Source organism: Pteropus medius, unplaced genomic scaffold (genome assembly GCF_902729225.1).
Source record: "Pteropus medius unplaced genomic scaffold, Ma_sr-lr_union100, whole genome shotgun sequence".
NCBI lineage: Eukaryota > Metazoa > Chordata > Mammalia > Chiroptera > Pteropodidae > Pteropus > Pteropus medius.
In genome coordinates, this window is record NW_024349801.1 from 18,276,913 (window position 1) to 18,287,939 (window position 11,027).

At 44.2% G+C, this 11,027-nt stretch overlaps 1 protein-coding gene across 4 annotated transcripts; it reads left to right on the forward strand.

The window, feature by feature from the left end:
- The first annotated feature begins 4,077 nt into the window (after positions 1-4,077).
- On the forward strand, positions 4,078-11,027 carry PDP2 (pyruvate dehydrogenase phosphatase catalytic subunit 2). 4 transcript variants are annotated; one of them, XR_005658651.1, is made up of 3 exons: positions 4,150-4,276; positions 6,103-8,498; positions 9,182-11,027. XR_005658651.1 is itself a non-coding variant. In XM_039888895.1 (2 exons), the coding sequence occupies exon 2, from the start codon at positions 6,158-6,160 to the stop codon at positions 7,772-7,774; it is 1,617 nt and encodes a 538-aa protein (XP_039744829.1). In that variant the 5' UTR covers positions 4,078-4,184; positions 6,103-6,157; the 3' UTR covers positions 7,775-11,027. The 4 variants fall into 4 exon arrangements, 3 of the variants coding, with proteins under 3 accessions (XP_039744829.1, XP_039744828.1, XP_039744830.1); XM_039888895.1 differs by having other exon boundaries at positions 4,078-4,184; positions 6,103-11,027; XM_039888894.1 differs by having other exon boundaries at positions 6,103-11,027.

Below are 11,027 nucleotides of genomic sequence, written 5' to 3' on the forward strand. Positions count from 1 at the left end.
ACCCCGTGTCTCCATTGTGTAACTACTGCACAGATTGGGGGAGGGGTCTGCCTATACTACATACATGGGAATGGCTGCCCCCATTCAGCAGATGGAGAAACATAGGCTCTAAATTCAGCTGAGGTTCCTTTCCCAAGTCATATATCCAATAGATGGCAGTGCTAGGGTTCTCGTGTCTGCTTGACCCAAGGCCCAGCTTCTGAAATCACCACATTACATGGGTGCCCTGTGCCAGAGAAGGCATTTGCTTTTGGAAAAGCAAGTGTAAAAAGCGCTCAGTGGCTTGGCACTTTGTAAATGAGCCTCAAGGCCACAGTGCCACCCTGGTTCTAAGCAGGGAATCAAAAATACCCAGTCCATGGATTCTCAGCCTTTTAGGATAAGTGGCATATTCAGGTGGAGGCTCTGATTGTTGCTATTGGCTGATTAAAGTATATTTGGTTTTTCATGAGTGTGTTTGAAATGCACTAGGCCTGCATTGCCCACTGGGGGACCAGGCTCAGAAAAGGCACCTCCATTGTTGGCACCCATTGTTGGCACCCATGGAGATGAAGGCCTTATTTAAACTTTGGTCTTTACCTAAAGAGGGCTAAACGAAAATACAATATGTATGGTGAGAAGGTAACTGTCTTCCCTGGAGAAGTGTACAGGAGTTCTCTCTCTGGATTTGGAGAAGCCCAAACTGGTCCCTCAAGATGTTAAATGTGCATAAGAAGCTTCTAGGAGCATAGCTTGGCTGTGAGTCCAGAAAGCAGAGCACAGACTCCTCTCAGCCACAAGCTTAAAGTGGCTGAGAGGAGTCTGAACTGACTTCCCCCGCGGAACCTGGGGAAGTCAGTTCAGATCTGCAGACTTCATTTTGCTCTTCAAAGAATGGATATATGGGTGTCTCACACAGTATATGGGTTCTGCCAGATGTGACTAGATATTACAGCGCAAAGGAGGCTCTTGGTGAAATGTTTGGGACTGCTGCAGTATAGTTGGACAAATTCATTTTTCTGCATGACTTTTCAGTGTCTTAACTAAGCCATTGTTCATTTTGAACCTCTTCCAATGGCGGGTAGTAGGGATGTGCCCTTTTTTCTCAGAACATTTCCTGGGATAGTGTTCTGACGAGCACACTCTAGCAAAGCTCGAGTGAGAGGCTCTCTCAAGTCTTTTCCATCTCTGGCCCAAGGGCTGGAGATGGGACAGGCAGTCCTGGCCATAACATTCAAGCCTTTCCTTTGGTCCACAAAGTCAGGACCTTTGTCCTCGCTGTTTTCTCTTGTAGATATGCTCTCTCCCAGACATTACCAGGGTCATGCCCTAAGTTACTTCAGATCTCTCTCCAAAGCCTAGCTTATTAGAGGAGCCTTTCTTGATTTCCCAGCTAAAATAGCACTCTGGAGGCCCTGCCCGTACCCCAGGTGGCCTCCCGTACCCCAGGACGGCCCGCATCTCTCTGTGCTGTGTTTTCTTCCCTCCTGCTCCTATGTGCAAATGTGTAGGACAGACATTATTAGAGATTTGCCTAATTAAATACATGCTGCATGTTAAAAAATGTTTTAAGTAAATAAGAAAACGGAAAGGTAAAGAACACGAAAGTTCGTAGAGTTTCGTGAGCCAGAAAAAGCATTGTTAACTGCTGGCATGTGTCCTACTAAACTTTGCATACAAAGAGGCACACACAAAAGGAAGGAAGAAATACACAAATAAGTAATTGTTGTTATTATCAAAAGGTCCTCTCTTCTTTGTTGTAATCTGGTTTTTCCATTTGACATTCTGTCTCTTTTGGGCCTTTCCGACCTCATACTTACTGTCCTGTTAGGTGCTGGGGGCCGTTGCTCAGGCCTAGGCACTGACACTCCACCCCTTCACTCTGCATCCAGCCCAGGGTCTCTGCAAGTACCTCATGGAGTTGCCCATGGGCCGAAAAGGGCTCCCCAGGCACTCGGGTTGGGGCTTCCCCAGAAGCTGCGGAAGAGGCCACAGGGTAAATTTCCTGGAGAACTACATTCACAGGGCAGCACAGGCCATACCATGCTAGACATTGCTTGCTGATTGAATCTACTTCTGGGGGCTCCAGGGCTGTCTCCCAACTTCTTCTTGCCTCCTCTCCACTACACCAGACTCCTGAAGCTCCTCTCCAAGTTTACTTTCAAGAAATAATATGAGTCACTGGCAATTTAAAGTGCAAATGGCAACTACGAGGCCCACACAATTGCTCTTTCCAAATGATTCTGATTATGTAAGATAATGCCAGAGGTAGCAATGTATGTTTATTGTAAAAAATTGGTAATGTTTATCTTTGACTCTCTCTTTAGGATAAATTAAAAGAAGTAGAATTAATAGATCAAAGATCTGTCCATTAAGTAGCCTCAGTTCACACTTCCACCTACCAAGATGGCAATGCCCACTCACCAACATTAAGTATTATTCACGTCTTAATATTTGTCAGGTTGATTGACAAAAATCAGCATCTCTTTTTAATTCACATTTGTTTGGTTGTGAGTGAGGCTGAACATTTTAAAATATTTTCTCAGAAAAATGGCAGCCGAGCTGCTGCTTTCTCTTTTTCAAGAGAGAAATAAATTATTTTCCTTCATTTTTTCTGTAGAATAGCTTGGTTCAAAGAAGCCTTAGAAGACTGGATGGGGTTCTTGAGTTGGCCATCACATACTGGGTGACTGAGCTGGTTATAGCCTTTAAACAAAAGTTCCAGTACGCACAAAATCCTCAAGGGTGCATTTTTACTTTGGAAGTGGCGTGTGTGTGGTAACTTAGAAAAACTCTGTGGCTTCAGCTTTAGTGGAATGATGTAATTTTTCTCAGGATAGTGTGGTAGTGCAGCCATCTGTGTGTCTCCAGTAGTTGGCCCAGAGCCTAACACATTTGTAGGTATCCATTAATGCCTGCGGACTGAGTAATTAAACTCTGCTGCCTCTGTCCTGAAGCAGGGCCCTCTGTAACCCCAAATGAACTATCTATACAAAAAACACCTTGTACCTGTGGACGAAAAAGGGGTTCTGTAATATATCATGAATTCTTAATTGGGCAGGTCACTTGGAGGCATAACCACCCTTAAGAAAGCACATAATCTTCTAGTATTCTAATCCAATCCCCACTTTGCTTTCTTCCTGCCCTCACGTAATCTTCCTTACATTCCCACATTAATTTCAAATGCATAAAAGAAGCTGCAATCCGGAGCATTTGAAATCTTGCTCCCCAGCATATGGCATTGGTTTTGGTTAAAATAAACTCTTATAAAAATTCTCTATAGGTTTGGACCTTCTTACTTGGACACATCCACTCATTTAGAATTCCTTAGTTATTTTTAGTTTGAGTTTGAAACAGTCATCTCAATATCCAGGAAGAGAGATAGTGCAAATTCTCACTTATTGGTAAAACTTCCGGAAAGGGCCAAGGTGAGTGGCAGTATAACTATTATAACAGGGGCAAGTTTGACAGGAGCGGTTTTATGGCAGGCACATTTTTGGGGGGTCCAGGTGGGCTGGCCTGGCTTCCCAGGTAACCAGTGTGTCTTCCTTCTGGAAGACCACATTCTCAGGATTCTAAGTGGCCTTTTCTGGTTATCTCCTATTTTTCCCTGCCTCCAGAGAAGGGCTGCATTTGACTCATCACAGTTAGAAGAGTTCCATTAAAGCAATTTATAAGGAAGCTGGTGATAACCGGAAGCCCACAAGAGAAAGGACCGAGGGAATACGTATTTGGTGTCCTGGTTCTCAGCCTTTCTCAACCTAGCAACCACTAATCATTTGTGGCAACTGTCAGTGGTCAGGCCAATGTAATTGTCAGTTCAAGGTCTAATGTCAGTGGGGAGTCAATGAAAATTTTAGAGCAGGAATTTGAGTTTAAGAAGGGTCACCCTACCTGCTCTGTAGAGGAAGGGTGGCTACAGCCAAGTCGAAGTTGAAGGTGGGGAGACCAGACGAGAGGCTTGGAATAGAGTAGCCCCGCTCCCAACCTACTCTGGGTCAGAGCGGGGCAAGGCGGGTTCGGGATAGGAGAGGAGGAACCGGATTTGGCCCCTCCTGGTCCGTCCCTTCTGCCTGCGCACTCACCCTCCTCACCATTGGGCAATTCTAGTGTCTGTCAAGGGCCCGCCTCCGCAGATGAACCAATAAAGGCTGGGGAGAGGATTTTTCCTTCTTGAGTTGGATCTGCGCTAGAAGCATTTAGAGGTGAGGCCGGAGTAGTGGCAGTTCTGCGGCACAGGCGGGAGGGACCTCCGCGTCAGTGGCGCAAGCTGGTGAGAGCGGTGCGAAAGTCCGAGGTAGGGAAGGGGACTAGCGCGGGTTGTGGATGCCTCTAACCTCGCCGGGCCTCCCCGAGGCCTGGGCCTCCCCCTCCCGCGGCATTGCCTCAGATGATGGGGTGGAGAGCCGAAGTGAGGTGAGGGGGCGGGTCCGCAGTGGACAGGGAAGAGCTGTGTTCACAGCCATGGTCACCCCACTCGCGCCACGCGCCACGTGGTCTCGCGACGAGCCAAGAACCCTTGGCTGCGTACCGGGGCACTAGCTGCTTGAGCCCCTGGAGGACCTCTGTGAGCGCGGCATCTTGACTGAATCTCCCTATTTTATAGGCTGGGAAGCTGGGATTCAGGATCACGGCCGCGCCGGGGTTTGAGGGAGATTCGGAATTGGTGGACTCAGAAGGCCACGCTCTTATGTACGAGGCCGTGGGTCAGAGACTTGAACTTGGGACCTGCTCGTTTCCTTTAGGAACATGAAATTGTTTGGGTCCAGGCTGCGGCGGACCGCCTGGCGTCGGCCTGTGCTACCCAGCTTTTCTATAGGACCTGGGGCGGGGAAGGAAGCAGGCGCCCTCTGCGTGCCCTGGCCCTCGACTCTTGCCCCTTAGTTGGGCAGGCTGAGTTGGGGTGAGGGGAGACGATCCTCAGTTCTGGGAGCTCTCCGATACCCCAGCAGACAAACTCGGGGAAATTAAGATTCGTAAACGAAATCCCAAAACACGTGGGAAACGCTCTTTCTACCGGGTCACCCGCAAAAATAGAAAGTAGAAACAAACGCTTTTGTCTAAGGAAAAATACCACCAGAGGCGGTTGAAGGTGTTAGGAAATGATTCCTTCATGCCATTGTGGAGGCAGTTGTGAACATTTTGGAAATCAGTTTGGCAATATAAGCCTACACCCTTTGACTTACTAATTCTTTATTTTGGAAATAAGTAGGATAAAATCAAAGTAGAGAAAAGGTGGATGCATAAGGCAGTGCAGTTTAATGTTTTATAAATAGCGGTAGAAATGACCTTCAAATTCCCAACAGAGAATAGTTAAAAGTAAATTGTGATTGTTTATACCAAAATGAGATCTTACACATCCATGAAATGTAATTTCATGAATAAAATGCTCTTAACAGGAATACTGGATTCAAAGCTGTGGCTACAACAATATGAAAATGTGCACCGAATGACTGGAGGAGTATACACCTAATGATAAAAGTAATAACTACCTGTTTTGGAGCAGAAGGGTCATATTTCATTAAATTCTCACCAAATTTTATGTGGAGTTTGGGCAGTGTGTCTGATGCTGGACATCTAGTGTTATACCTAGTTTGCTATTGGGCCTTTAAAAGTGCACATTTAGCCAATATTTGAGGGCCTGTTGTGTGCCAGGTACAGGACTGAGCCCTGGAGAGCCACTGGTAAGGCAGCCACAGTTCCTGAATTCATGCAGCTTACAGACTAGTGAGAAAGCAGATATTTGAATAAACATTTACAGTCTGCCTAGGGATGGTGAACACGGGAGCTAGACAGCTAGGCCGTAGCAAGGGAAAGGATTTGGGAAGGAAAAGAATAGAGAGATGCTGGGTCAGCCGTGAGGAAAGAGTGAGGAATGAGAACCCTCAGTGGCTCTGTAAGAGCAGAGAGCATCTAAAATCCCTGTTTTACACATTTTCTGGAATGTGTTTTTGTGTTACCACGGGTGGTAGAGAGACTTGCTTTGGTATTTTGAGTTTAGTCAAGTCTTTTAAACAGTTTACCTTAAATCACTTTTGTTCAGGATAGTAGCAAATTAAATGTTTTCAGAAGTCATTATTAAGGTATTACATTTGAAACTTTCTTAAACTCTTTAATTTTCAGGTTTAAAAAAAAAATCCCTTGCTCAAGAAACACATTTTGCTGGTATAGTTTCAGAATGTCAAGTACTGTGTCCTACTGGATCTTAAATTCTGCAAGGAACAGTATTGCCACATTACAAGGAAGTGGACGTTTGTATTCAAGGTGTGCCTCAAGTAGGAATAAATCAGAGTGGAAGCTCTTTTCCTGGATACCAACCACCCTAAAAAACAATCCCCCACATGGCAGCTTTGCTCTGCCGAAAGCCTACAGACACACATGGACAGAGGAAGATGATTTCCACTTACAACTCAGCCCTGAGCAGGTAAATGAAGTGCTGCGAGCTGGCGAGTCAGCCCACAAGATTCTTAACCTCAGTAGAGTCCCAAATTCGGTGTTGCGGTTTGAGAGCAACCAGCTGGCTGCCAATTCCCCAGTGGAGGACCGGCGAGGTGTAGCCTCCTGCCTGCAGACCAACGGGCTGATGTTTGGCATCTTTGATGGACATGGTGGCCATGCATGTGCTCAAGCAGTGAGTGAGAGGCTCTTCTACTATGTGGCTGTGTCACTAATGTCTCAGCAGACCTTGGAGCAGATGGAGAAAGCCATGGAAAACATGAAGCCCATGCTGCCCATACTGCAGTGGCTCAAGCACCCCGGGGACAGTATCTACAAGGATGTCACATCAGTCCACCTTGATCACCTCCGGGTCTACTGGCAGGAGCTACTTGACCTGCACATGGAAATGGGACTGAACATTAAGGAAGCATTAATGTACTCCTTCCAGAGACTGGATTCTGACATCTCGCTGGAAATCCAGGCCCCTCTAGAAGACGAGATGACAAAAAACCTTTCACTCCAGGTTGCTTTCTCTGGGGCAACAGCTTGCATGGCCCATATTGATGGAATTCATTTGCATGTGGCAAACGCTGGTGACTGCCGGGCCATCCTTGGTGTCCAGGAGGACAATGGCATGTGGTCTTGTCTGCCCCTCACCCATGACCATAATGCCCGGAACCAGGCTGAGCTGTCACGGCTGAAAAGGGAGCATCCTGAGTCAGAAGACAAGACGATCATCATGGACGACAGGCTACTGGGCGTCCTCATGCCCTGCAGGGCGTTTGGGGATGTCCAGCTGAAGTGGAGTAAAGAGCTACAGCGCAGTGTCCTGAAGAGGGGCTTTGACACCGAGGCCCTCAACATTTACCAGTTCACTCCCTCCCACTACTACACTCCACCCTACCTGACTGCTGAGCCCGAGGTCACATACCATAGGCTGAGGCCCCAGGATAAGTTCCTTGTGCTGGCCTCAGACGGCTTATGGGATGTGCTGGACAATGACAATGTGGTGAGGCTGGTGATGGAGCACCTGAATGAAGCAGATCGGTATAAGCCAGACCTGGCCCAGAGACCTGCCAACCTGGGACTCATGCAGAGCCTGCTCCTGCAGAGGAAAGTCCAGGGTCTCCACTCCCATGACCGAAATGCCGCCACACGTCTGATCAGATATGCCATAGGGAGCAATGAGTATGGCGAGATGGAGCCGGAGCGGCTGACAGCAATGCTGACGTTGCCAGAGGACTTGGCAAGGATGTACAGGGATGATATCACTGTCACTGTGGTATATTTTAACTCAGACTCAATTGATGCATATTACAAGAGTGTTAAGAATCTCCCATCCTATTTCCAAGAGTAACTTAAATGCTCATCTAAGACATTTTCCTTACTCTTAAACTGGCTATTCAAACCTTACTGTTAAAAGGACAGGCAGATATAGGTTGCTTAATAATAGACTAATATAAGAAAAAAAAAGAACAACCTAAGTTTAAAAACAATAGCAGTGATTTCACATCCCTGTGTGTTTCGGTCACCTCTTCTATGCAGAGAGGACAGAGAATAGAGACCATAGAATTGGCTTGAGCTCATGTAGGTCAAATCCTTTTATGAAGACACTGTTGTTAAACAGTCAGCCTGAGTCTTCATAGGATAAATTTAATCATGATTCTAAGCACATGAAGGACTTCAGGATCTTCTGGGGTCTTGATCAAAATCTGCAAACTTGATCATTCTTCTCAATCACAATCATGGACTTTTAGACTATGAAGGAAGGTGTTATCTGTTTTTTATTTACCAAGACTTGGGTTTATAAAGGATATTACAGAACACTTTTCTATGCAACAGTCTAACCTTTTTTGTGATTATACGTCTGAAAACATTTTATAATGCTGAATTCTAGTTCTGTTTTAGCTTTTTAAAAAAACTGAGTCCTCAAACTTGCAAACAGGCCTGCTGTCAGCATGCTTGGAATGACTCATCTTTGTCTTCAGCTGAGAGTGAGAGGGGCTAGGCCTCTGGACCAACGGAATTTACTTGTGCAGCACTGTTTCTTAACCCCCTGAACCTTCAAGCCATACTAGGAGGTAACTACTGTTTAAGCCTTAACTCCTGGCCTTTCCTACATTTATCATTTCCTCCAGTGCTTAGCCTTTAGAGGTTTAGTCATAGCACTTAACCTTTCTAATTACACCTCTCAACAATTCTTTTATTAATTCCTACCTTTGCTATGCTGAACTCTCATCCTGCTGCTGCTGACTACCTGGAAAGAATGCTTTTTCTTCAGATGGTTGTAGGGAAGGAAAAATGTGATCTCCTTGTGTCAGATGTTTAGGTACGACTGGCTTATGCAGTGGATTGTGGACTTAAAATTTAGCCTTAATCTGGAGAAGACTTTAGAACAGTCACTAATCAAGGCTTCCTATGTGCATCTTGAGAGGCAGTGGGGAGGAGGAAGGAATGAGATTCATCAGATGGAACTCTTGCCCCTACAATGTGGGATAAATGACCATTGCTACTTGTTAGGAACTAGACCATATTTAGCATAGGAGTTGGGGCAAAAATAAATGTAACCTGTAACGGCTTCCATCAGCTGCACAGTCTTTGTGCTTTTTAGAAAATTAATTCATGTGAATCTTTTTTGGGGGGATGAGTTTTATATTCCCACGAATTCCTATGTCATTTAAACAACAAAAAATGTGTCCTTAAATGGAAACACAGTATAATCCCACAAAACTGACATTTTTATTTTCCTGTTCTATATTCACAGATCTTTCTCATCTCACACTCTGGTGCCATCCACTGAAAGAAAAGCAAATAACTAGATTTAACAAACTTCCTCATTTTTCTTCATGTCTCAGTGACATTTATTCAAGTGTATTGGGATACTTCTAGCCTGAGGACATTTCCCTGTACATTTTCCAGTGCAACTGGTTAGCGATATGGCTTCATCTAAGAAATTCTCTTTCGAATGCTTAGTCTTGGTCCTAATATTCTGAAACCATTAATATTCCTTCAAATCTCTTAGATCTTATTTCAGAAATAAAATGTGAAATACTACCATTCTGCTCTTATGAAGGTTTGTTGCTAGAGCCAAAGACTGCTTGTCTGACAACCTTTGTTCCTTATGCCCGCTTAACCCTGGCACACCCGCGGAGCATTTACCTGGATTATAGTGAATCCTGTTTTAGAGCCAGCATGGTCATAAGTGTATCTGATTCAGTAACTTGTGGGATATCTGAGAGAATACAGACTTTCCAGCTGTTTCTCTGCTTAATAGATTTCCTGCTTTCTAATCGATGTATTGAGAGAGAAGAAAGGCCAGTTTATTGTCTGCCTTCTTCCACTGTGGACTTTGTCAGTTCTTTCCGTGAATGCTCCAAGGGGTGCCTCCTTCTGGTTAAACCCCGGTGTTTGTCTCTCTGACCACAGTTCTGCTGTCACAGGCCTTCCTGGTGGGCTACTACTTTAGGGCACTGGGATTTGAGAGGGGCTTGGTGGTACTTGTCAAGTCTTTTATCATTTGTCATTTATCAAAAGCATTTATCATTCCTTTTATGTAAAGATTTCAATTTTGACACTTCTAAAATGAACTAAAACATGAGATTGAACTGTTAATATTTTAGTTGTAACTTTATTCAAAAGTATGCTTTGATGCTTTAAATTGCATATTTATTATTATAAATAAGAAACTTTGATGATATTATCCTAATTTAGGTATTTTATATATAAGTAAAATACAGCCCTGCTGATTCTGGGGATTAGTCAAAATGGATAGAGAAGATGGTATTCTAAATTCAAATTAGTATGCTAAGTCAAGTTACTTAGATATTCAGTTTTCTGAGATGTTAATTGTAACATTAAAGCTAATTTATTATAATGAAAATGTAAACTTTGAGGTATGTTACTATATATAAACATTTCTCCCAGAGGTATGATTGGCCTAAAAGATCCCTAGTGTTGGGCATACTGAGTAAAGTTCAGATTAGACACAATTGAGCTGGCACCTTTTATACATAAGTGAAATATAAACAGCTCAAACTTGAGTTAAAGAAGAGAATAATTGTAGGGACCAAGAAAATGTGTTCAGGATGGGTCTGTCTTGACTCTTTTGTCCATCAGCCCCTGGTGACCCATGTTCGTCTGACAATTTTTGGAAAGCCTTAACTTCCCAGGTTAAGCCAGAATGTCCTGGAACTGAGCCACCTTACTTTTATCTATCTTAAAGTGGTTCATTTGTCTCTGAATGTGACTGTTTCCCATGACGGTAAGAGCCCCAATGTAGCTTTAGAGTTGGGGAATGAATGCTGGTGGTAGCACTTGTCATGTGTGCTGCCATGTGCATTACTGAGTGGAAAACACATTTGGACTGCTGTGCCACCATCTCCTGAACAGGCTGAGGCTCTGTCCCTTAATGCCTCAGGCACCTAATATTTAACCTGCCTCCTGGAAAATATTTCTTATCAAGCATTTACTTGGAAAAATTATTAACTATGTTCTTTAATATTTACTGACATTTGTATTTAAAGCTGTATGCCAACATTCATATTTAACACTGATTTTCTAACCATTAGCGATATTTAAGTAAAACTTATAAATAAAAGAGGCAAATGAAA

What these genes read in the sequence shown, in the direction of transcription:
- PDP2 (XM_039888895.1), top strand. Translation starts at nt 6,158, where the DNA reads ATGTCAAGTACTGTGTCCTACTGGATCTTAAATTCTGCAAGGAACAGT.